The 26,707-nt window shown below is 36.9% G+C and overlaps 1 protein-coding gene across 1 annotated transcript in view; it reads right to left on the reverse strand.

The window, feature by feature from the left end:
- Positions 1–3,193: 3,193 nt before the first annotated feature.
- CUL3 (cullin 3) overlaps positions 3,194–26,707 on the reverse strand; it is a 59,018-nt gene continuing 35,504 nt past the window's right edge. The window contains exons 5-16 of the mRNA XM_054204744.1: positions 25,977–26,091; positions 24,402–24,630; positions 22,628–22,773; positions 19,531–19,707; positions 18,266–18,436; positions 16,845–16,952; positions 13,412–13,536; positions 12,991–13,087; positions 11,822–11,956; positions 6,631–6,817; positions 4,726–4,871; positions 3,194–4,008 (exon numbers count right to left, since the gene is read on the reverse strand). Of these exons, the coding sequence (XP_054060719.1) occupies positions 3,877–4,008; positions 4,726–4,871; positions 6,631–6,817; positions 11,822–11,956; positions 12,991–13,087; positions 13,412–13,536; positions 16,845–16,952; positions 18,266–18,436; positions 19,531–19,707; positions 22,628–22,773; positions 24,402–24,630; positions 25,977–26,091 (1,768 nt within the window). The 3' untranslated portion in view covers positions 3,194–3,876. The remainder of the gene's footprint in view (positions 4,009–4,725; positions 4,872–6,630; positions 6,818–11,821; positions 11,957–12,990; positions 13,088–13,411; positions 13,537–16,844; positions 16,953–18,265; positions 18,437–19,530; positions 19,708–22,627; positions 22,774–24,401; positions 24,631–25,976; positions 26,092–26,707) is intronic.

Below are 26,707 nucleotides of genomic sequence, written 5' to 3' on the forward strand. Positions count from 1 at the left end.
ATGGTACGTGCTACATCTCATAGGTTACCCCAACTCCGTAACACTTACCCAAAGGGGTGGTTACACTAGATAGAAGGGAAAATATAGATAATAAAATAATAAGCATAACAAATGTATTTATCACTGCCAACTAATCCACACGCTTTCTGTGGCCTTTACAAGTCTTTCTTTTTATCTTGCAAGAAACATTAAGGAAATAAAATCTGGCATTGCAACAAAGAACACATCCCATGGCTAGGTTGAAAACGCCTAGTTTTCAGATTCAGCTTCCAAACCTTATGCTTTTTTGTTTCATCACCTGAGGTTCTGTATGTAACTCTCAGTCCTCGTTTGCTTTATCCTCAGACATGTCACACTAAATGTGAAGTTGCTTTTCCTGCCCCCGTCCACGATATTCCAAAACATATTCTTAGAAGTTTTGAGCCAGAAACCGTAGGAGCAGCTTGTTGATGACGTTACTGGATGTTTCACAGAGCTCTCCCCACCTCCCACAGCCCAAGCCAGGGCCCGGCCGGGGTGTTTGACCCTTTCCCCTCACCCCGCAGCGGGAGCAGGGACGGAGCCCATCCCTGTGCTTCAGGTCGGCCCCCCCGGGTCACGGGCAGCTGCCAATTCTCAATGAGCAGAGGTAAAAAGGACAGAGAGTTAGTACATGGGAAGCTTCAGGGTTGACAGGGCAAAGTCGTGTCTTTAGGAAAGGGGGTGAGGAGAGACATTCCATTCGCGAGTAACTTAGCATCCAAGGCTCCCCCTGCTCTGCAGACATGCTTAAATTCACCGCTCTGTAGCAAATGGGGAAATGGTACGGATTAATTCCAGGAGACAAAAAGAGCAAATCAAAGCTGTAAAGGTAGCCAACATTGAAAAGAGCAAGAACTAAACCAGGGATACACAGGATGATCGTATTTGTTATGATGGTAAATGAAGTGTACTCTCAACCCTTTAAAATAAACTTGTCGACAAGGAAAGTACGCACCTACGTATCTTCACATAGCTATAAAATTCAAAACCTACTTTTAATTTAAAAAAAATAATTAAACTCCATGTTATATTTTGTTACTGCATTTAACTGCACAGTAATGCAAAGATACCAAACTTACTAATATTTACACTCATACATGTAAATACAATACTACTGATGAAGTTTTAATAAAATTACAAAGAAGTTTTAAGTGCAAATTAAAACTTAATTCATTAAGCAAAAATTAAATTAGAAAAGGCACAGCAGAATTCTACTATGGCCTGCAAAAGAAATCTCACTAACGTACACAAGCAGCGTAAAGGCCTGAGCATCACACTCACCTGAAGCAGAGTCCCAGCGATGGCTTGTTCTCTCTAACCAAGACTTTTCACATTCTCCATCTTTAAATCCTGAGTATCACGATCCCGTTGTTCAATGGTAAAGGGCACATTTCCAAAAGGTGACTTCAGCAAAAGTCCCTTCCTGAATAATTACTGTCTTCAAAATTCTATTAAGTCTAAAATGGAAACTATACTTTATTTGTTACCGAAGATAGCCGTCACCACCTGTTGTTCTTGTAGCAACACTCTTGCCCACATAGCTTGTAAAAGAAACACCCTTCAACACAGAATTAGTCATTCACGTAACAGTCAGGGTCAGCACTTGCAAAAGGCAGCAGTGGCAGAAAGCTTCGGCTGATGCTCAGCAGAAGTACAATCGCAGGCTAAGGACAAAGTCCTCCGGCCAGGGAGAGCGACGTTAGCATCTCTACAAGCTTCACAGGGAAAAAGGACATGAACCCATTTCTCCCTGAAAAGCACACAGGAAAGCGTTAGCATGCAAATAACTCAACATTGGTGCTATTAAAGAACGCATAAAAGGAAACCTTTGTACTGATACGTGGAAGAGTGAGTTACATTCTGAGGAAGGTATTTCTGATGACACAGAAATGTCACACAATCCGAAAGCGAGACTCTCATCCAACCTGTGTTTAGCATTGCTCTACAGCTAAACAATGATTACCTTTCTGTTGAAGTTTTGCACAGACTGTACGGAGACACCCAGGTGTTTTAATAACCATCAGCAAATATGTTTTTAGAATGGCCAATGGCCTAGCTGTTTTCTTTTGGGGATAAATCCTTGCTGAACAATGGCAGGAAAGTCCCTCAGCCACCAGCCCTCTGATGAGTTCAAAGCTATTCTCGTGTGTTGGAGGTGCGCAGTAAACTTAAGTAAAGCTTCTTAAAGAAAGCTTCAGAATAGTCAAGCTAAAATATCACCCCAATTCCAGGCCCTCCCTTTAGAAGAAATACCCTACTACTGAACAATAGCCAGGATTTGTGTCTTAACAGGCTGGAGAGGGGTGAAATCAGGGACATACGAAAAATACTCTCTAATTGCTTTGCTACATTACACCACCACCACCACCTATTTGTTTAATACAGCTAATCGAGAAATGCTCTGGCAGTATCTTAGTGCTCCATGACCAAGTTTTTCTTTTTGTTTCACAACTCCAGCTCTACATATTGGGAAGCCCATTCTGACTATATTTTTCAGTATCTATGGATGAAAGCAATGTCAACCAACACACACAAAAAATATTGCTTTGAATTAAAACAGAAAAATAGCTATGGCAGAGAAACCATGTAATATGTGCATTGGAATGTCAGAAATACTGTTTAATAAAAACGCTGCAGTAGAATAGAATGCACACTTCAAACAATTTCTAACTATGAGAATCATGATGCCACTAAACTGCAATTTTTAATCTATTTTTGCAGCATAATGACAAAAAGAAGAAAGTTCCAGGGTAAGAACTAAAAATTTCATTACAGTAACAATTTTTTATTGCATGTTTAAAATGCATTTTTAAAAACAAATAGTGCACGCTGGCTTCACTTTAATCTCCCGAAATATGCATTTATGATGGGAAGCCCTGGGGCTACAGATCTGTCTACGATGTTTATTAACAAAATATAATCCCAGTACGTTTCCCCAGGGGACAGTATTTAGTTCCAAAAGATTGTCAACCCTGTACTCTAACACACTTGAATTAATTGTTTGTGTACACTAAATCCATTTATTTTAAATTCATTTTGTCTACATTTAGTGAAATAAAAACATCGCCCTGTACAATCCACCATCAGCAGTGAGTACAACAGCAAAAATTATTATACAGTTTATACACACTAAAATCTTTTCCTTTTTCCTATAAAGAAACCAGAACAAACCTAATCAATATAGAGTTTAATTTAGAAGAACTCAAATTACAGAAGGGAAAGCCAAAATTATTATGGTCTTTTCTGAGCCCCCAGAAGTGCCTGATTCATGTTGTTGGAACAGTGAGTGCAGCTGGAAGAGTGAAACATGCTCAAGTTGTCTTCTTGGGTCTTCAAAAAATTACCAAATATTTAAATTAAACATGGCTAGTTAAAGAAACATTTGAAGCAGAGCAATATAACTGGGAATTTTGCCTTACCAGTTGCGGTTTCTTTTAAACCCAACTTATACAATGAGCGAAGTGCTAAGCAACACTACAGAAACACATTTACATCAACACTGAAGATCTGGGGAAATGAAATTCCAACAATTTTATTTTTTTAAATGAGCTGTATTTTCTAAATTTGTTTTTATTTTTCTGTTTTCATACAGTATTGAAAACAAACGCGGCACATTCACATTTTCCCGAAGAATTGTAAGGATGATCTCTACAGGGATAACGTTGAAAAGCCTGAAGCTCAATCAATTGATGTTGAAAACTCTCAAAAGGAGTAAAAGGCTTGATCTGAATGGTCTAGAACATGTATTGTAATTTAATAGAAGAGATGGTCGTCTTAATATTAATGATTTAAAAGAACTTCCCAGTTCATGCGAAGAGTACAGTCCAAGAATAAATCAAATTTTCTGAACGCATTTTATGCTACGTAAGTGTATACTTTGCGATCCTCAGGTGTTCGTGCCAAATATTCTCTCTCAATAAGTCCTTCAATACGTTTTTTAATAACAACTGGACTTGGTAAGAATCGGGCCTTCAGCTGCTGAGTTACCTAAAACATGAGATCAAAAACAATAACGTAAGGCCACAGGACAAGTAAGATCATTAAGTATCCTAACAGACCAAAATAATCAGAAAAATCAGAATCAGAAAAACACGTTTAGACAGGGCTGGCTACAACCATGAAGCATAAGAAGCAGTCTGCAAACTTCTGACACTTTTTTCCCTGGATCAGTTGCTTGCTCATTTTTCGGTATGATTCAGAGTACTGACCCTCTACAGAGGCACGTTCACAACCTGAAAATCCTCTCAATTTCGCAGCCCAAGGGAGTTCAAGAGTGAAAAACGCGTACTACTCTTGAAGCTGTCAGAACTTCGGAGTTAAGAGCAGCAGGACTCTTTCTCTCTCTGCTAAGAGCTCAAATCTCTCAAACCTGGACCCAACAGTCAGTAACAAGATCAAAGCAGAAAATAATTAAGGTTAAGTACAGTGGTTTTTGTTGCCAACTGTTATTTCACGGAATTTGATTACATCATAATAGCACTAAAAGAAGGAAGGAAAATTGGATATACCCATAAGCACATCCTAAGGGTAAGGATTGAGATGTCTTCAGACACACAGGGAGATTAAAAAAAAAGGATATATTAAATACAGCATCTCTCAAAAGCCTTTCAGAATCATGTTAGCAAGAGCTGTGTAACTTTCATGAATTAATAGGAAAAGCAAAAAGAATTCCCAAGCCCACATCAAAACCATGTACAAGTTTACCTCTGCTACTAGCACATTGTGTTGCATCTTCTTCCTAGATTTCATTATCCGAACTATAGCAGCTTCTATCTCATGCTTTCTGTCATCATCTACTTTCTGCCTTGTTTCTTTCCTTTCTGGATCAGATTCTCCTTGTTTGGCAGCAACTTAAAAAAAGAGAATGCAAAGTATGTTAGCAAAATTAATTTCATTGTGTAAGTGTTAGCTTCACTATTTATTTCATCTAGACATTAAGTGTTATTTTCCCGAGTTTTGACATTCTAAAACTTGATTGTTTTTTTTTTTTTTTTTTATGAAAACCAGCCACAAGAACATATTAACACTTTCTGGCATATTTTGATAACAACTGTCAAGGTAACAAACTGTTATTTAATTATTGCTATGTTAAAATTTGAACAGTGCTCAAATCCGCTTACAGGCACCACCAACCCCCACACAGCCATTAAATATTTTTCTCTTTAATATAGCAAGTAATCCATTAATTACAATAGAAAAAGGATTGTAAATTTTCTTCAAACTAGTTAAATACTTCGAGAGTTCATCAGTCAGAAGTATCCCAACTTTATCCTCTGCAATTCAATTATGTTCTTTGTATTTTGTTCTCCTATTTACACTTTATTTCTGCCCTTGCGTCCAGCCTTTCTTACCCTTCCACCAAGCATTGTTATGACCAAGCCCTCCTGCCACACTGCTACACCACTTTCCTCCCTGCCCTTCTTCACTTGAAAGCCCCAAGTATTTATTGGTTTTAAAGAGATACACATAAGAAGTCTTCTGTGTAAGACAGACACATAAAAACACAAGTATCAAAGTTAGTCCCAAACCATCTTGAACTCCCAATCACATTCCCTATTCACAGACGTACGCGGAGTGAAAATGGAAAAGTGGATTTCCACTAAAGCTCAAACAGTTGTCACAGAATTTACTTTAATTTTGGCAGTGAAGTGGCTTGGGCCCTGATCAGAGGGTTCTCAACATCCTCCTTTGGCTGCTGTGTTGCTGCTCACCAGAAAAATTCTCCAGACGTGGCAAATGTGTTGACACTACAGCACTCTGCATGCGTACAAAAGCAGTCCAGCTATCGCTTATGCAGAGGGACACATGTAGTGTAATATATAGAGGTACTACTGGGCTTTACACACTTACATCCTTGGACAAAGCGTGCTGCACAGAAGGCCAACGAGTTATATTATGTGCAACAAACAGCATGTGAATTACCAACACTGCACTTAAAACACTGCCACTGTATATTTTTTGTACTGAGATCTGCAAAGTCAGGAAATATTTTTAGATGTACTAAAATGAAGAACTAATCTTCCAAAACACTCTTATGAAGTGCATCCACAGCAATGCTACAACTCAGAAGTTATTTTCATAGAACTTTCTAGACAAAAGGTATAGGTATCAGCATTACTTATGCATAACACAAACCAGCACTTCTATGAGCTAGTAAAGCGCTATTGTACTGATCTGCTTCTCTTACTCATTAAACTCAAATCATTGCCCCAAAACATTACAGCTACCTGACACTTGGAAATGACTGTTTTATTATGGGCTAAACCCATCACTCAATTTCACAGCAGTGCAGCAACTTACACATTTATGAGGCAATTTTCCTATGTCTGAATCTATCAGTAGCCTATTTTTAATTTTACTATTTAATTTGAATTTTATTTCTCTTTCAACATTTCCTTATAAGAATTACAGATTTTGTGAAGTAAAAGGCTTTTAACTATGACTTCCACACTTTTCTCAGTATTTAAATTTTCATTTTGATGCAATTCATCATCAACAAAAAATATATATCACTCTCTTACTTGCATGGACATCAATCCTGCAAAAGATAAATTTGACATTTAAGACAGTTTTAAGAATGCAAGACAGTAGAATATAAAGCTCACTTACCCGTCTGAATCTTGACTCTGTGTAGTTTAGATGTGAACTGATCATTCACTGTAAATATATGACCATTTTCTATTTCTTTTGATTTAGGTTCTTTTGTGAGAACACGCTGTGTTGGTTTGCCACACGCGAGGGACTGTAGGGCTCTAACCAGTTCTCTTTCGGGGATATCAGTTTCTTGTTGAATTTCCTAAACAAAAATATCTTCATTAGTTTATGGCTATTACAGAAGTAAGTATCATGTTTTGTAAACAGCAACACTGATTGCTTAAAATGTCCACCTTCAAGCGTGCAAAGTAATATTACTATGACAGTCGCAGGATTGGTAATGTTAGAATTCATTCAGTAGCAAAGTCTCAAAATGTACTATGCAAAATGGTCCACCTGGGTCAATACACAGTGAATTCTGTCAAGTAAGTAGTCTCTATGAGCTGAAAATAGAAGAATGAATAACCAGCTGATTCATTTCACTGTAATTTTTGAGAAAGCTGAAAGAACGTATTCACTGTCTCCAACATTCGCTGAACAGAGTGAAACCAAACCTTCCAAATAACTCAGTGATGGAAAACATCCATGATGTTCCTGAGCATTCCTGACACAGAACTGCGTAAATGCTTTTGCATTCAGCAGCATCATTCAAAACAAGACCTTTACAAATGGAAGCAAAGAAGGTCTAGTTTTACCATAACGTAGAAATACTCTAGATTATTCAAAAAGAAGGTGTCATTAACCTGAAACAATTTATTTACAGCCCAGATGCCCTTGGCTAGGACTTCTACAAGTGAAATACAAGAAAAGAAAACATCATGGTGTAGCAAACGGATGAACTTAGAAGAATGTCCCGTAAAAAGTTTGTAAAAACACATACATAACTTGTTGCACCTCTGCCAGTATTTGTAAGAGTTCAGCTGAGAGCTGTGTGTTAGGTAAATTGCAAGTGATCATGAGTCACGAAGCAAATTATACCTGATGCGCTACGATGTCTTAACATGCTTTAGGAGTAGGCCAACTACTACTGCTTCCTCAAACTTAACTTCTTCACTGACCTCCCATTCATTAGAAGTTAATTTTCTTCCTTTTTTTTTTAGTTTGAGGGAATTGCAGACATCTCTGCTTTCACATTCCCATTCAGACTCGAGGAACTTCTAGCAGCTAAAGATTAAACTACCAAATAGAAAAAATAAATCCCACAGACATGTAACTGTCCACAAGATCTGTTGCTTTCTTAGCTTCCCCAGCTCTGTTTCCAAGAGCAGTATCAAGCTCTTCCACTGTCCCCATAAATTCCTAATTCTCACAGCACACAGCTCAAACTTACAACCTTCAGGCTAAAAGCATCAGCAACAATTCCCAGCGATCAAAATGCTAAAATCTGTAAAGAACTATGAAGAACTTGTTAAAAGTTCTTTAAACAGTGACCAGAAAAATCAAACTTCAACGTATAACTAAGTTCTATTACATGATGTTATTTCTTGAGCGTACTCAAGTTTTTTAAAATCAATCCAGAAAAAAAATGTGACTCTTCTGTGGTCATCCACTACTGACAACATGCAATAAAAATAATTTGGATGTACTGGCCTCTACCCAGACTCTATCACTAATTACAGTGCACCTCATACACAACACCTCACTAGCAGGTCTCTGTGATGCCACGGCTAAGACAGAATATGCCTTACTTTTCAACTACAGACCCAAAACTACATGTACAATGTTTTTATGTGAAATAATGTGAAATTGGGCTTTTGACATGAGTTCAAATTCACTTCAATGAGGTAAATTAAAAAAAATAAAAATCAGTAAGTCTAAAATTTAAAAAATTCAGCATTTTTGATACCTGTTGCTTATGGATAATTGAGAAATAATACAACGTTCCTAAACTTAAAGAGTATTCTTAGCATAGTGCGTTCAGAAATATTCACAGTATTTGAAACTAGTGGCATGTATCCACGTATTTTAACTATTTGCTAGTATCAAAATGCCTCTTCCCAAGCAGCTCACAGGAAGTTGCTATTTCTTCATTTGTTGCTTTATTCGAAACACAACTGTCACCTTCACACATTTTTTTCCAGATCCAGCACAATATATAACGCCTTCCATCATCACAACAAAAAAATCAGCATAAATTTAACAATCCAAAAGGAGGGTGACACTTAGATTTTGGGACTTGGGTAAATTTAAAGCCTTGAGGCTACAAACCAAATCCAGCTTATTAATGATGCAATGCCTGTGACATGCAGGTTCCCAAACCTTGATTTTTCATCAACACCTAAAATTAATCCTTTCAAAACTAAATCACTTCTACAGAGGAATATATATGCTCTGCTAAAACAGAGCTCAGAGCTAAAACGGAATTCAAGTGTTTTTTTGATGCTAAACATCCTTATACTAACCACTATGTATGTATTTCTGTGCTTATTTTACTTCATTCTGTAGCATTCCAAACCAGCCACTAACGTATGCGAACCATTTGGGTTTCAGAATTTAAAAGCTAGAATTAAAATAAGAACCACAGAAAGAACTGCACTGCAATATGCTGCCTCAGAAGAAGGCACAGCTTCAAGCTGAATAATAAAAATAAAAGTGTAGCTATGAATGTAAATGGAGATAACAGATGTTCCTGTGGTCTCTTTTTCCTTCAGTCTGTAGCATATCATTTTTCTAAACATATTTTTATATAGACATTTGATGTAACAGCGAAAAGCGTATACGTTTTTTCCCCATTTCCAAAAATGCCTTATTTTAAAGGCCACAGTAGAGTTGTGCACAAGAGCAGTACCAATTACCCAGTCTCAGTTCTAAAAATATTACCAAGTGATCTCTATCAGGAGGCTACAAAAGAGATGATTCTAAGCATGGAACTGCCTCTGTCTAGTTTTATACAAGAAGAAAGTTTATTAGAAGGAAAAAGTGCAGAAGGAAATTAGAAGAAAAAAACATTACGTCATTTTGTTGACATGACAGGAAAAAAAAAATGGGACTTCTATTTACAGACTTCAACTTGTATATCTTCCAAAGCAGAGATCAGCAGAGAAAACAGGTAAACCACTTCTAAATCCTAATCTCTCATTTTTGTGCAATTATTCAACAACTTTACTTCTACTACAGTCACATTTGTATTTTTTGTTTGTTAAACCTAAAGAAAGAACCAAAGTTTTTCCCCCGATTTTTGATGTCATTAAAAAATTTAAAATACTGAGGTGTACTGTAAATTAACAGAAAAGTATGTTGAGTATTAGGTGAGACTTGATTACAAGAAATTGAATTCTTTGAAAAAATTAGCATTCTTCAAAGGCTTGCCTGAAGATCCTCTTAGATTCAAGCAGCATTAACGCAGACCCATATGGCCACCAGTTCTTTTGCATGTATAAATAAAGCTTTGCTGTGTAGGAATACAAAAAATTCATACATTTTTTGTGAAGGAATTTTGCTATGCAATAATCCTTTAAGTTTCTGTAACATTTTATGCATAATTTTTGCATCATTATTATCACATTTCTCTCCCAGTCCCATGGCTTAATGGCTATTAGGATTATTGTGAGGATCTTGTCAAGTCTGCAATTAGTAATCACACTGAATGCAAAACAAAACAGCAAAGTCTGTTCAACTGTGAAGGCAACTTCAAATTCATCTGTTCAGCTGGTAATCTGCAGACACACTTGTACATCAGACAGTTTTATGCTTACACAAGCACGCACCATAAATCATCTCTCACGCTATGTCACAGTAAAAGCGCCAATTTGATATGACAGAGAAGTAACAGTTGCTCAGCACCCAGCAATTAATCATGGTATTCAATAATCAATGAACAAAGATAAAATTCATCCTACTCTTAAAGTTTTCATAAGCTTTCCTGGCTAGAGTTAAAGACAACTCCCACACACTTCACCAAAGAAACCAAACAAAACAAATATGCCTTCTTAATGTTGTAGTTACATTGGGACACGAAGAGTTTAAGAACTCCCAAACCAGAAATAAATAAAACATACACAACCTGGACACATGGACATACTTCACTATCGTCTGCTCTTAGTAAAAGAAACTATAAGTTAGAGGACATATTAAAAAAAAAATTGTATTTTTCACTCCTCTACCAAATGTTCTTTATTCATATATGCGTGAGGTTCTACTACTCATAAAACCTGTGATTTTGTGGAATAAGTAGCCATCATCCCAATTTCAACACCAGCTTCAAGAAAAGGAGCTGTTAAGTCCCCCCTCTTTCCCCCTTCAGTATGTAATGCTGTAATGCTCCTGCAATAGATTTCAAAACACACAGGACTTTCTGTACTCGAAAATAATCTTTTTTTGAACTATGAGTAGTTTATTAAGAACCTCTTATCAAACCCTGCCTTCCTTAATCCCAACTGAGACCATTTCAAAGAAACATTCTTTATTAACCAGCTAGAAGCATGCCAAATAAGCTGAAAACAAGAATCCAAACAAAAAGGCAAACGATTACTATGCCTAGCACAGTCAAAAGTACATGAGAAAACCTAGAAATCCACTCCGCTTCAAGCTGCACCCATACTGCTTTTCAAGGCTGCCAATGCTCTCTCAAACAGGAGATAATGTCTAAACTGAAACTATTCATTGACATTAACAATACAATGCTCAAACCTCACAGCGCAGGATCCGCCGCCACTCCCAAAGCTTTCATCGGCCATTACCTGACCACTTCAGCCTTTCCCAGCAATGCCCCTCTAGTCTGCTTGTTAAGGATCTATCTGGACCTTCATTGCCCTTTCCGGCTCACCAGCTCAGACAAGGGATGAAAGTTCTTCGATTCATCCTACAGCTCACTCCAGCCTGCCAATTTAAGCTCTTCAGTGTTTAAGAAGCCAGGATACAAACCCTTCTCCACCCTTTAGCCTCTAAATCTAGTTTCTCAAAGATAAAAATGAGCAAATGGAGCCACCTGCTGCATTCCAACTTCAGCATTTCTATAGCTCTACAGCCTAGGAATAACCACACTCACAACTCTCTTCAACGTGTCTGAAATCTTCTGTTCCCACATAATTTCCTCCCCTAGGATTGCTTCCCAAGTGCACCGATAATGATCTCCTACCTGTATTTATTGGCCTGATCCACACTCAAATAGAACGAGAAGCACCTGATCATCAAAGGTATATTAAAGAGGACAAGAAAGTGCCTAAAAAGTTATTTAAAAATCAGGCGAGGAAACCACAACACTTACCTCAAACGTATATTTTTCTCTGTTGTTAAAGAGCATTAATATCGTCATCTGGAAAGTGGAGACTTGCAATATGTGCTTCCGTGTATTTGAGCCAGTTACTTGGGCGCCTCCTACGCCAACCTCTGAGCCATCTTCCTATTTCAAAATTACAAAACTACTATTAGATTATTCTCCACTGCAAAATATTTTACCTTGGGAAGATGAAAGTTATACGATGAAATATTTATCTAGGAGATCAGTCTACACAAGTGACAGAATAGCACACGCTTGGTGGCATAAACAGAATGTCTCTCCAGTAGCTGTCTTAGCATCACAGGGTGACTGAGGTTGGAGGCACCTCTGTAGGTCCCATGGTCCAGCCACCACTCAAAGCCAGGCCATCTAGAGCGGGATGCTCAGGGCTGTCCAGTCAAATACTGAGGAACTCCAAGGACGGAAACTCCACTACCTCTCTGGCCCCTCTTCCACTCCTTGTCCACCCTCCAGTGTTCTTACTCTCATACTTAAAATTATCAAAATATTTATCCTACAGTAATACAATTTTAACATCCTCACAAACGCACATTATTAATACTTCATGTTATAAGATTTTGTTTTCATTTTGCATTGCTTTCTATGTTCCCGAGCATCATGCCATTACTATCCCTAGCTTAGCATTTTAGAACTGGTCTAAATCACTAGCAAATTATTTTCTTGTATACATAAACATTAAGCATTGTACTTCTATGAACTCTACTAAGATTCTCATGGTTGAAAAAACATTGTCTACATTGCTAGCACTCTGCATAAAAAAGCAGGCTAAACTTGGCTTAACAACACTTTTTCATGTTAACAAAAATTAATCTAAAGAGAAACAAGTTTCATCTCACTTTTGACTGATTCACAGTCAAAAAACCCCCAAGCGCTCAAACCATTCAGGTCCCTTCAAGGTCAAAATTACTATTTTTCTACGAGGTAAGAAAGAAACGATGCTGAGTGATGCATCCAAATTAGATTTAGAGGAGGAAAAAAAGTCAAACCAAGAACTGCTACAAAGGAAGAATCAGACTATAAAGCCAATGGAAGGCATCTTATTCTTATGTTATCAAGGATAAGCTTTTCTTTTACAAAATGTGCATTTGCTTACCTTTTTAAAAAGACATAGTATTTCCATAATCTTGATACTTTACCTTTTTAACAGGCCCATAGAAAGTGGCATTGAGATCTGCAGAACCCATATGATGCTGGAGTGTCAGCTGTCGCCCACTATGTTTGGCTAAATAAAATCTGTAATATAATTGAATCGAAAACTTAGATACAAAGTGTGAACTATGCATTAAGAGGAAATTGCTTTAAACAGTTACATAGACTTTTCATAGCCATTAAGGACACTAAGAAATTTCTAACTTTTGCCTTTTTTTCAAAACATTAACTCTCATTGGAATTCTAATTAAAAGCTCCCAAAAACTCAAGCCTTAATGTGACTGCTGCATTCTCTAATTTTTGCATGAAGAGCAGTATGCTAGCACGTCTTTAATGGTAAAACATATCTGTAAGCTTAGAAAGTTTTTTCTTAAAACCCCTACCTCAAAAATCTGTTTTAATACATACCTTCTAAATATTTCAAAAGCATGTCTGGGAGCTGGAGGGATGTTGCACTTTGGTGTGGCTGACTGAGTAGGCCAGTAACCTGTTGTGAGGACCCGCACTGTAAGATCAACACCACCTAATGAAACCTAGGGACAAGTGGAAGAAAACATCCGCTATTTTAAAACAGGATCACGTTTCACCATTTTTCTATACCTGTTTAGAATGTCTAGCATTTTCTCAGATTCAGAAAAAAATAGACATATATCTATAAACTTTATTTTTACAAAGCCAGACAAATTAAGTCATGACTATTGGAGTAGACGTTACAGCAAAAATCCTCCAATGTTATTCTCCTCTGGCATTTAAGAGTGAGCAGAATTCAACAAAATAAATTCTTAACCAAGAATGAAATTCCTGCGATCATAGATAAAACTCATAATACACGTAACAATTCTTTCTAAACAGGTTTTTGAGTACATACAGTAAAGCCAGGTTACTAAACGTATCAGTTTCAAAATAACTGTTTATAAATTTATTCTCTGGAAGCAGAGAGTAAATACTGAATATGTAACATTAAACCATAGGGAGCTCTTCCTGCAACTTACCTCTGGACTACAGTGTAAACAGTTACTCACTTTTACACACACAACCGAGCCACTTTCCCTAAAGACAGCTATTACCATAAATATTCAGCAACGGTAAGGAAACATTCTACAACTGAAGTGCTGATCTCTGAAGTTGCTCCGTGAGTAGGTGATAAACATCTGCCCACCAGTGAGGCCTAATCCTCACTAGGCATCTCAACTAAGCTGAATATTATTAAACTTAAAACTGACTACTTCCAGCTCTAGGAGGTATAACTAATACCTTCAAAGAATACACATTATGGACAAGAAAAATCAAAGCATATTAGATCCAACTCGTTATAAACCTACTACACAGAAATAGAGCCCATTGTATTTTAGAAGGTCAAAAACTGTCACACAAACTCAGAAACTTCCACTATTAAATAGCAGAGTAGCATTTCCATAAACTATGGAAGAGCTGTTGTGTGTATTCAATTTTTGTGTGCAGCAACAAACTTCTGAAAAATCCAGACAGACGGGTGACAAGCTACTCATACAGAAATCAACTGAATTTCACTAAGGTTTAAGAGGAACAACTTGCAAAAACATGTAAAGACCCATATAAAGGTTGTTCTGTAGCCAACATTACCGCCAGACTTCTAATTTCATATCACCAATGGCATGAGGCTCACAAGAGAAATTCAAACAGCCATTTAGATATAGAACTATTTCATCTGTGAATCACTTTAAAAAAAAAAAAAAGCTTCAACAGTTTTCTCCCTCCAGCCAAAGTGTAGAGAAAGGCCATCAATGCAGCCAGAAAGATCCAGAAAACTTCTTTATCTAGAAGTGAAACATCTTAGTTGAAATGGCAACCATTTCCCAGTGTTTTTTGGCCTTAGCCAGACCAGCACCCAGCAGTCATTTACAATGTCTCACATCACAAATTCTACGCAGCACTGAGCAGTTTGTGACTTGAAAAAGTTTTGGAAACACTGTATTTTGCAAGATGTCTTTTCAACATCAGAACGGCAGCGACTGATGGAAATTGCCTTGAAGTAATCTAATCTTTACAAAATTCCAACAAACTGAAGTTTTAGGATGGCAGTTGTAGAAATTGTTCATAATCTATTAGATTGGACTTTCCCTAGAGCTGAGCCTTCCACTTACTGATAGCACATCATCTCCGCAGCCCTTGGCATTACCTGTGTCTCAGGATATAGGATCCAGCAGGAGACTTTGCAGGTAGGATTATTTAGAGAAGAGCAGATGCCTGCCTCCTCTAGCAGGCACCCTACAAATTTAAGGTACACAAATTGTTTCAAAAGAGTATCACAGTATCACCAGCAAGTTAACAGTAACATAAAAAACACAAAAATCTTCCTGTTTGTATTTCTCCCTAAATACTATTCACACTATTAGAAATATATACACTTCCATCATAAACAAGTACTCCAGAAATTTCATTAGAAGGCCATGAATAGGCTGCCCAAAAGGCAACCATCAGGCGAACTGCTGGCCCCTTGACAAGAAAGAGATGAAGTTTCAAATAAGGTCTAGCAGAATACCTGTTAACATTTTAAATTAATCTTATTAGCCGTATACAGCTAAAAAGAAGACAGAGGTATCATTTATTAACTCACTCAATGTAAAACCGTCATGTAAAGTACTTGAATCTAACACAAAAACCCCCTCACGTACATGTGTTGCATGCTACCTAAAAATTGGGAATACTCTCATAAATTTTTCTTGAAATTATTATTTCAAGCATTCTAGAAGGAAAACATGATTAGACTCTAAAGGGTAGTAGTAAAGCTGCCTGTTTGTAAACACCTTTATATCCATCCATATGTCCCTCTACAACCTTTTCTGAAACCACTTGAGAACATCCTGTTCTTTCATTGATGATGATTCCCAGTGCGCTGACGAGGAAGATCTCAGCTGACTGCTTCAAGACAGCACAGATTTCAGATCAGCGTGCACAACCACGGATGTCAGACTGAGTACATCCATGAACACATGCCTGGCAGTCAGATTTCTGAAACTGATTCAAACATGCTTGATATACAGACTTACTTACCTGCAGACAGGAAACTACTTGTCTGTTTATTATATATTATTAAGTTCTACTGAGTATCAGTACAGAAAAAAAAAGTATTTAGAGCAAGTAAACTGAATCTCAACATAGAAGTGATCTCTCCATGATGCAATATTCCAGAGGTCCCCTTTTACAACAAGGTATAACACTTCCTGATTGAGCAATTAAGTCCATATTTGGCAATTTGAGGGAAACGGTAGTTCTGCTTTTAATAAAGGCATTAACTGTGTCAAGAAAGTTAAATACGAGACGGCATGTTTGTCAAATACCTGCAGCACGCAATATTGTTCTCGCTGTTAGCATGGAATAGATGTTGCAACGAAGATTCCCTTTAAAGAATGAGAAAGGGAAGGCTGTGCTGGTGAGACGGAGTTTCTGAAACGCATGTGAGGGTGGACACAGCTGGGCGGGCACAGCTGTGCGGCCGCCACCCGCCCCCTGCCGGCCGCAAGCGGGCAGAGGCGCCCAGCTGTGCTCCACTCGGCAGCGGGTCTGCAGCCGGGCGCCCGCTGCAGAGCCCTGTCAGAAGAATGCGGAAACAATAGACCTTAAAACAGGATTTTAGGGAATGAAACTGGCACTGCTCAAGCTGTAGATCAGGCTTCAAACTGACTTTTGCATTCTGGGAAATACGAAAATCATGGTAAAGGGAAATATAATTGGAGAATGCTAGCAACATCCCTCTTTCCACACGCATATAACTAACAAACTAAAAACTACAAGCCTTGATAAAGGTCTAGGGTTTGTACTGAAGTAGAAGGACAAGCACACAGACCCCCCACGCTCTTACCCCGGTCGCCTGAAGATGTTGCCTGAACTCATCCATCGTCGTGTTTGAGATGCTCATGTCCCTGAACATTCCTTCCAGTTTAGATGTGAACTGACATCCACATTCAGTCTAAAACACACAAAATAACGTGTTGTGCCAGCACTATGAAAACAGAGCTTCTGATATGTGAACTGTGTGACCAAGAGTTAGTTTATAAATCCCATTAAAATGATATTTCGGCACATTTGGTTACTGGAATTACCATTTGCATTACCTTCAGAACCTAAAAAGTTTCATATTTCATATAAGGAACTAATCATAAACATCAAAACTTGCTTTCCTTCTCTTTTATCCATTATGTATTTTTTGTTTCTTTTTAGCTTCCTATCTCATCTTTAAAAAAAAAATAAAAAAAAATCTGTGAAAACTTATCGGACCGAGGCATATTTTTCACCTGCTTTTTAGCATGATTACTGTAAAGGGAAATAAAAAACTATTTGTATCAGAACCCCTTTCCCTCCCCTTGTTGTTCTAAGAGCATATAATTTGAAAGGCTTACTGCAGATTACCAAGTGGTATTACTAGACCTTTTGAGAATCGGGGACATATGCATATATAGACACATGTGCACAAACACATGCATTTCAGTTGCACATACAGGACTTCGTGCCTATTTCTAACACATCCTTTGACACAGACGGTAAAGGCAAGCATGTTAGCTTCAGCATCCTAATCACTGTGCAAAGACACGAATGAGAAAAGAGTGCAGTTCAGGTCCACTGATTCATCTTGCAAATGTATGCCCTGTGCCTTCTAAATCTCCAGGCTAGAAGGGGTAGGTAATTGAGAAGGAATTAATACTAGGAATTTGGAATTAATACTGGGAATTTGGAGAAATCTGGTGCAAACAGGCTTCACTCACTGATAGAATATGAAGGTCAAAAATGAGGATCAGTAAGTTTGATTTTTAGGATCAAATCACTCTGGTTCAGAAGTTCCCTAGCCATTTATCATGCCGCTTAGTTTGTAGATGGAGGCAACTAAAAACCAACAATGCATGTGATAAAAAATTCTACTGTGAATAATAGAAAATGTACAGTAAAACACACTCTTGTCTTCAAATCCAGTCACTAGATAACAGAAGGAGTCCTAGATAACAGAAGGAGTCCTATTATTTATAGACTCTTAATAATTTTTTTTAAAGAATAGTTTTGTTTTCTAGATTGCTCTCTCATCCCAGTTGCTTGCCAGTATTTCCTTCCTTTTATTTCCACAAAATTATTCAGAAAAGCCTTTCATATTTTCTGTCGGGGCTTTAAAATCAAATCTGTATGTAACAGCAATCAAGATGTATGTCATCTACCCCTTATGTAAAAACAGAAGAAACCATACTTATGGAAAAAAAAAAAAAAGAAGTAAAAAGTATGCAGAGACTGTCTTACCTTTAATTTAGAGATCATATTTTTCTCAGAGTCATCTGAAACACTCTTGTTTGTGAGAAGTCTTCTTGCCAAGTGCTGCTTGTAATAGCGTTCAAAAACATCCTTCTCTTGCATAAACCTAAATAAAACCATTGCCTTATCCAATATGGTTTCTACTTCTTGCTCTGTTAGCTGTAAAAGAAATAATATTCTGGTTTTAACCTTCCAGCACAAGTGTCTTATACAACCTACATACTTAATTCACAGCAAACATATGGTCTAACAGGAGCCTATAAAGAAGCCAACAAAACTGGTACCAACATGTGAATGGTAGAGCCAAACCAACAGTGCACAAACTCAATAGAGCAAAGAAAGAAAATAGATCTAAAACGGAGGGAAAAGCAATTGAGAGGGAGAAGGGAGACGATCGATAGGCAGAATGCCTGGTAAACATAGTAAAGAGTTCCTGGACAAGTTTTTTAAGTATTTAAAAAAAAAATAATATGACAGATGAAAACTAGTATTAGGAATATGGAAAGTTAGCTTGGAATGAAAGCATTTGAATGTTAAGACTAATTTTGCAAAGCCCGTCTAGTGCCACAACAAATAAAATGATTGCTTATTTTATAGATAAATAGAATTTGTTATTTGATTCCCAAAGCATAAGATGCGTGCAATAATATTCAGCTTTATTCAGAGCCACTGAAACCTCAGCTGAACCATCCTGTCCAGTTCCGGGTGCTGTACCTCAAAAAACGTCATGAAAGAAGCTATGAGATAAGACTGATGGAAACAGCTGTACTTAAGGTAGAATAGACAGATGTGGTAACAGTCCTCCATTATGTAAAAGCAGGAAAAAGAATTAAACCGGTTCCCCTACCCAAGTGATTTAACATTCAAAAGAAATTATTAGATATTGAGAATAACTGCAAAACTATAAAGATATTTAAGGAACTGATATTTAACGTTTCAAAGGAAGGGAGCTGCAGAAACTACTACTATCTAATTTATTTTTTTTGAGGGGGTATTTGACAGAAGTAATCCAGTGCTTCAGAGATGGGGGAGAAGCCTCACAACATCTTGAGTTGTTCTCCTTGTGCCTTATTTCTGTAAGTTTAGATCTAAAGCGTTACAAGCTCAGATGCGTCACGTGTATATATTTTTTTTTTTTAAGGCAGTACTGACGTTTATCTTAATATAAAAAAATGATTCGTGGAAAAGTACTTTAGTTTCATCTGACCCAAGTTAACAAAAGAGAATGATCTTTTAATTTAACTTATACTTACTCCCTTGACTCCTTTTTTCAGCTTATCATCAATAAATAATGAGAGGTACTCCGGAGACCTAGAGTTGAGGTTGAGGAAGTACTCAAAGTCACCCGCAATAGTCTGTTTGAAGAGTCGATCATTATTGAAAGATTCTTGAAGAAAGCGGTCAAACCTACTCTTCAAGTCCAGTAAACCCTTAAAAAAAAAGGTATAAACATTTTCATTGATTTGAAGTTGCAGGCTGTAAAACAGTAATAACAGATGAAGTTGTAGTGAAGACTATGTCTACAGTCAGAGATTCTGCAAAGCTCCCAACGTTTGGCATTGTTAGAAAGTATCCGAAATTTCATTTCCATTTTTAAATACCTATATCTGCCACAAATCTCTTATGGAAGCAATTTTCAGAAAAACTGGCTAAAATAACAGTGCCAAATACTGCTGCAGTTTGCTTTGAGGCCACTCAAAGATTAAGAAGTTTTTTAATCGCTCTTATTAAATAAGCTGATTTACCATATTTTTAAATCCACAAATTAAAGGAGATATTTGTTGTGCTTGTTAAGCCTTTTCTATTTCAAATACCGTTGACCGAGTCACTATCATAAATATACGATACAGGAAAGATGAGGCTAAACACCCACTAACTGCAACCCTAGAGCTACTAAGCAAGTTTGAGGAGAACACAGACTGCAACAACAGGCCTAGTCTTGTTAGGTGTTTTCACCCTCTAATTTCAGTTCATGTTCTGCATTATTTAGTCGCGTGCTTCTTACTGATCTTTAAGAGTCACTGTGAATACATAAAAGTTAGAAACAAGTAATAGCTCTCTGGTTATCACAGTGTGAAGTTCACAGGAGTGAACCGCACCACTTCCTCTGAGCTAAACCGTTCGATTCTTGACATCATTTTTAGGGTTTGCACCATCTTCACACGGAGTTAAAACAACTGCATGCAGGCGGAAGCATCTTAAAATCCCCTAAGCATCTTGCTAAGTATATATGATACACACAGGGTTTCATAAATAACACAGCATTTGAGGGGGGAGAGAGATTTCACTTGAGAGTTAAATTTATCATGAATAACTACTGCCCACAAACTGTTCAGGTTAAATGATCTTGAAGTCTTCAGTTTCTTAAGAAATTATTTATATGTGGTTACTTAAAGAAGCCATTCAAGAATTACTCAAGGAAGTAGTAATGTTTCTTAGGAACTCACCATCTCACTTAAAGGAATGGTCTTTAGACAGGCTAATTAGTGCGTATTAGAAATTTTAAATTCAAAGTAAATCCCACTATCTCTCTGTTTACCAAAGTTAGCTTATGCCTCCTCTCCAGGAGTACACCATCTGAACAACCTGGTGTTAAACAGGAGAAACTGTTAGTACCTTAAATTACAACAGCATTTCAACATCCCTTCAAATTATTTTAAGCAGTTTTAAGTCTAATCCCCTGGCAATGCTTTTGCAATCATCTCACCAATTATGCTCAAGGTTTGGTGATGTCATGTTGCAGAAGCAGTGCTGGACTATGATGAAGGTTTTTTTCTTGATGGTATAATGTAGCTTCCTTGTCTGTCTTCTTATTGCTATTTAAGTTCTTGAAAGACTTGGGTGAAGGTGGGTGAGATGAGAAGAGTGAGGTGGTTTCTCAATTCATAGGCATTTTTCTCTTCTTCCATTGTATCAATGGAACTGGAGGATAAACCTGTTTGGGGTTTTAGTGGTAATCAAATATCAATCCCTTCCCTAAGACATCTTAATGAGATGGTTGGGGTACATAATAATGGGCTGAGAGTATGAGCTCTGCCAAAGCACACGCAGTATGGCTGTAAGTCGTCTTCAGCTTCATTATGCTATTCGCCTTTGAAGCGGGAAACATCGATAGCATCTTTACAATTATAAGTTTTTAACTCTTTCTCAGTTAAATTTTTTATGACACCCCTTTATGTCCATCAAGAATTAAAAGGAGTGAAAATTACTTCAAAGCAATCCAGATACTTATTTTCCACTTCACTTGCCCCTGGTTTTATTTTAAATCATATCACCACAAAAAACGTAACAGCCCTTATCATTAAACTTAGTAAGTTTCAAAGCGCATTCTTTCTTCTTTTTAACAGTCCTTGGAGAGGTGAATTCTTGTCCAATCTTGGTAAGAAGTTTGCTTCAGCATTGCCAGAAAAAATCAATAATCCAATCAAAAATAAGTTTATACTCAAATGGCTTCTTCTAATAGTAACCAGTTCTAGCAAAATTATCGATTCAAACAAAACAGCAGAGATGATAATAGACATACAGCATAAAACGTTCCTCATAAAAACCAGACAAAGACTTGAACTACACATTTAAAAAAAAACCCCAAACTTAACATATAATTAATACACATTTTCACATTAAGTATAAAACATCTTTCAGGTATAAAAAGATTTCCCTAAAGTTCAATGAACTCTAAAGATTGTACGTGCAAATTTAAAAACCATCTTCTCGGAGAGAATGGGAGAGAAAAGATGGCAAACACTCCTGAAGCACATTTTGTGATCTTGGTAAATTAACAGTACACATCACTTCTTAGTGAGAGATGGAGAACAAGAAATAACACTTGTGTTTTCTAACATGCAGAAGTGTCCTGTTTCTCAGGGAGACCAAGAATGAAACAAGTAATTTGTTATGTTTTATATATAACATATCCACCTCTCAGTCATAGGTAATCTTGCCATGAAATAAATATTGATAGCTAATATTACATAAAATTAAACAAAACAGACTCTAGAAAGCTATTTGCCAGCAGACGTACAGCTCCTTCTGGAGGCAAATATCATTTAGAATAATATAAAAAGCTCCCAGCAGTTACATCACTAGCTTGAATATGTTGTTTAATAAAAGCAGCTACCAAAAGCACAAAACCTGAGCATGTGCTTTTCCAAGCAATTTAGGTAAGAGTTCTAAAGATGTCAGAAAAAAAAAAATCAGAAAGTGTACAGTTTAAACAATATTATGAAGGTAACTTATTAATAATAATCCCTTCTGAACCAGTGTTAAGGTTTACCTTATCAATCACAGAGTTAACTGCTACTCTGGGAAAAGTGGAAAAGGGAAAAAAATGCAGTTATGTATTTTAACTACCTGAATGTAGTCAACTGGATTCTTTCCTTCTCCCTCTTCCGAAACTAGTGCTTTGCCTTGCTCTCTCAGGTATGAGCTCATGCACTCGCACATTGTCTTCAGACCATTTGGCACACGGCTGAACAACTTGTACATACAAGCAAGGTCTGGAAGCAAGAATGAGATATTATGCAGGACGCCCTCTGTCTGTAATACTTCTGTTAACTCATTCAGTTCATAGCAAAAGACAACAGTAAAAGTTCAGCCACTTGAGCCACAAAAAGCATCCCGTAATAACTCAGGCACTGGAATCTTCTGATGCCCTCTTTCCTTTATCCCTGACAACACGCTGACCAGAGTAGCCACAAAATTAAAAATAAAGGCTGCGTTCAATCATCCAAGGTTCCCTATAGCATGGAATCTGCTATTGCTGATCCCCAGGCCAGCAGAAGTTGATGCGTGTGCTAAACTACAGCACACTTAAAGCTTCAGTAAGATTATTTTTCACAGTGGTATTTAAGAACGTAGTTTGCAAGATCGTCATCCCAAAAATGAAATACTGTATTAAAATTCATACAAAAAATCTTAGTTAAATCAAATAGGACAACACTAACAAGATGCTTGTTTCTGTATTAGAAGCAAAAACTGGTAAAATCTGGAGTTTAATTCATATTTGTCCTAAAGTCAGCCATACAACGTTACACTACTTTGTTTCACCCATCTGAAATCATGAGAAGTGACTTAGCTCAAACATGGCTTTTAAAGAAAAGCAATCCATCCTTGTACGTTTATGCAAAGTCTTATCTTCACAATGCAGCAAGTATTTCCTCTCTAGTATTTAACTAAATCAAAAACAAAGGCCTATGAAAGTTAAACTAATTCCCGTATCTTATGAATACCCTTCAATATCATTGTACCCTCAGCCCGAAGGCAATCGTAACTGGATATTAAAGAAAAATGGTTAAGTACAGTGTCATCACTTTCCTTTTCAATACAGTAATTCTCTTTTCTTACAGCTATTTGCTCACTTTGTCACTCCGACTATCACCTAGTAATTGTGAAGCTGCTTTAATGAACAAAGGCCATTAATCTAAGCAGCAACTGTGTTCCCCATTCTCATGGCTTTAGCGTGAGCACTGATTTCTAAATATAGACGCTACAATCACTCTCTTCATTATGCTGCTTTAGAAACTTATGTTCTATCTCTTTCCACAGTAAATTTCATTTAGTCATTCTGTCTCGCATTAACCTCTACCAGGGAAAACCAAATCAAGCCGAGCCCTTCTTTTTCAACCACTTTGATAAACTGATGCTTATCCTTTAAAAACAGCCAACTTTTTTTTCTGCAGCAAAGCCCTCTCCCCAAGAATTGGCCCTGCAATACTTCTATTACATAAGTCATTTACACTAGCACTTTTTAAGTAACTGCCTGTGGGCCAAAGAACTCCAATGTATTTTGACAGCTACATACTAGAGGAATGAAAGTAATAAAATAGCCAATGGAAAATAGGTAACAAAGACCACTACAATAGATTTGTACTCTTCTTAAGAGATACTTGGCTTACCAAAAAGTACCCGTACCTAGTACTACACAGAAACAAGTTATACGTACGGGCTCTGTTTTAAAAGACCTCTAAAGTCTCTAAAGTAATATTCTCAAATGTTTGCAAAACAGAGCCACCTAAGTGTTTTTACAACTACACAGGAACACAAACATTAAGCTCCAGTTATCCTACGTTTAAAACCAATAAGCAGTAACATATGCATTTCCGTGTCCCATATGATGCAGTCTTACCTTCTGTCTTCCCATTTTTCAGCATATGAACTAGCCCAGAGTTCTCCATTTCCACTATAGTTTTCATATGCTTGGAAATAAGCTCCCTCTCAACAACTTTCACAATTGGTTCTTCTGTTGATTTATCCAGACAATGCATCACCCGTTCTATTTCTTCATTAATTCTAGCTTCTACTTTCTTTATATATACAGAAGCACTGTTTTCAGCTAAAAATTTCTGACTTTCCATCTGCAATTAACACAAATTAATACTTTAGACTTCTTTTTTTTAAAGGGGAAAAATGAAACGTACTGGTTATTTCAGATCAGCATTGATAAGCAAGTTCAAATTAGCATCTCCAGCAAAGGAGATCGTTATACCCCCAAGATTTACATACATGCTTAACACAAAATCAAGGTTCTATTACACAAATCATGTTAGTGTACACAAGGGGGCACATGCCATATGAACACGGTATTTTTCATACTAAAACAACCTAAGCCAACCTAGTTTCCAGTTACCACCTAGAGTTTTAGCCACAGGTCCAAAGAAAACAGAAGGATGGGGAGAGGGAAGAGGCAAAGATTGCTTTTAAAATACCAGTTTATGGCATATTTTTGAGTTGTAAGGATCAATAGTTCTCATTATGCTCGTTAGTGACAATGCTTAGCATGCTATTTCACATCTAACTGTTTTTAGCCATACTGGTCCTCTTCTGGAGGAAAGATTTTTTTTATTTTTTATTTAAAGGCAGAGCTAAGAAGTACAACTTAAAATTCAGAAAAAATAATTACTTTCATTTATGTAGCACCAATGAAAAACAGAATGCAATGACTTTTAAAAGGTTGTGCAACATATGCTTCTGATTTTCAAAGAGGTTTGGAGATCAGAGAATATAGTAAGATAGTCGATCCTGCATGAGAACTGGGAGACTGACAAATCATCTTATCTAGATACCTTTTAACATGTTTTACAATTTCTATTGTTTTCCAACAATAGAGGAGCATGATTACACTTAACAATTCAAGTGGCTTTTTTCCTGAAACTATCTCACAAAAAACCTCAGGAAATATTTAAAATGTGTTATTATTCAGTGGTTGGTCAACAACTGGATAGCCATTTGGATACACTTAATTCTCTGACTCGGTTCATTTTATTACAAAATATAAAACTCACGAATGTAGAAACTATGATGGAAACAAAGCTTACTCAAAGCTAGTTTGACAAGTAGTCTCCCTGCTCCGTTCCCAGCCTGAAACAGTTTGAACATTTCATGCTACTGGTATTTCAAAAAGACTGTGGCTGCAATGCAGGGATAGACTAAGTTGCATGAAATAGCCCAAAGCAGGCACAAGATCGGCATAACGATTACTTTGCATGCTATCAGCACCCGTATTTCAAAACTACATTCAAATTATCGTAATTCTGTAAAATTTGTGTCGCTTTTTTGTCAAAAAATTAGTAAAATTTTTTCCTATTTAACAGATATGGACACACTCATCAAATAAGTAGCAATTACTTAAGTACCACCAATTCTCACAATTACAAGTAGTTAATAACAACATTCCAAATATGATATTACAACATTGCTGTACCTGAAAAAATTCTGCAGACATCTCCAAAAACGGAGCCTCAAAGTCTTCTTCGTAGACTGACCTTCCTTCAAGACCTAGAATCATTAACATCTGGCAAGCATTTCTTATTGCGCCTCTGCCAAAAAGTAAGTTGTTAACAACTTGAGAAATCTACATGCTTGTAAGACAGAGTACACAGCAGAATAACAACTCAGACCATATCCACTTAAATAAAATATAGTAATAGAAAGTCCATCCTAAATCTCTTTGGTACATGACAGGTTTTCAAGAAGTTTACAGGAGCAAGATTTTTTTACTTCTGTTCTAAACTATGGAGCTGACAATGTTTACTAAATATTTTAAATACAATGATAAGAAAGCAGGTCTCAAGTTCTACTAACTTGGAAAACTATTAAGAACATATTTCAACATACAAGAAAATAACCAAAAATACTACTTCAAAGAAAACCAAAAGTTGCACACATAGGTTGGAACTGAGCATTTCAAAACAATTACACAGATGGAAGTTTCTGCACAAAGTTCGGGGGTTTTGTTTGTTTAGTTTGTTTTTTTTTTTTTAAACATGACAAAATGAAAATGTATTTCCAAGTTAAGCATTTGGTTAGGCACAGAAACACAACAATAATATGTGAAAACAAAAGAATCACATCCAGGAAAAAATTCCACTTTCTGGCAGTAGGGGACAATACACAGCTGTTGCCAGGGAGTATTTTTCTCTTCATAAATCGCGT

The sequence above is a fragment of the Rissa tridactyla genome, chromosome 6 (genome assembly GCF_028500815.1).
Source record: "Rissa tridactyla isolate bRisTri1 chromosome 6, bRisTri1.patW.cur.20221130, whole genome shotgun sequence".
Classification (NCBI taxonomy): Eukaryota; Metazoa; Chordata; class Aves; order Charadriiformes; family Laridae; genus Rissa; species Rissa tridactyla.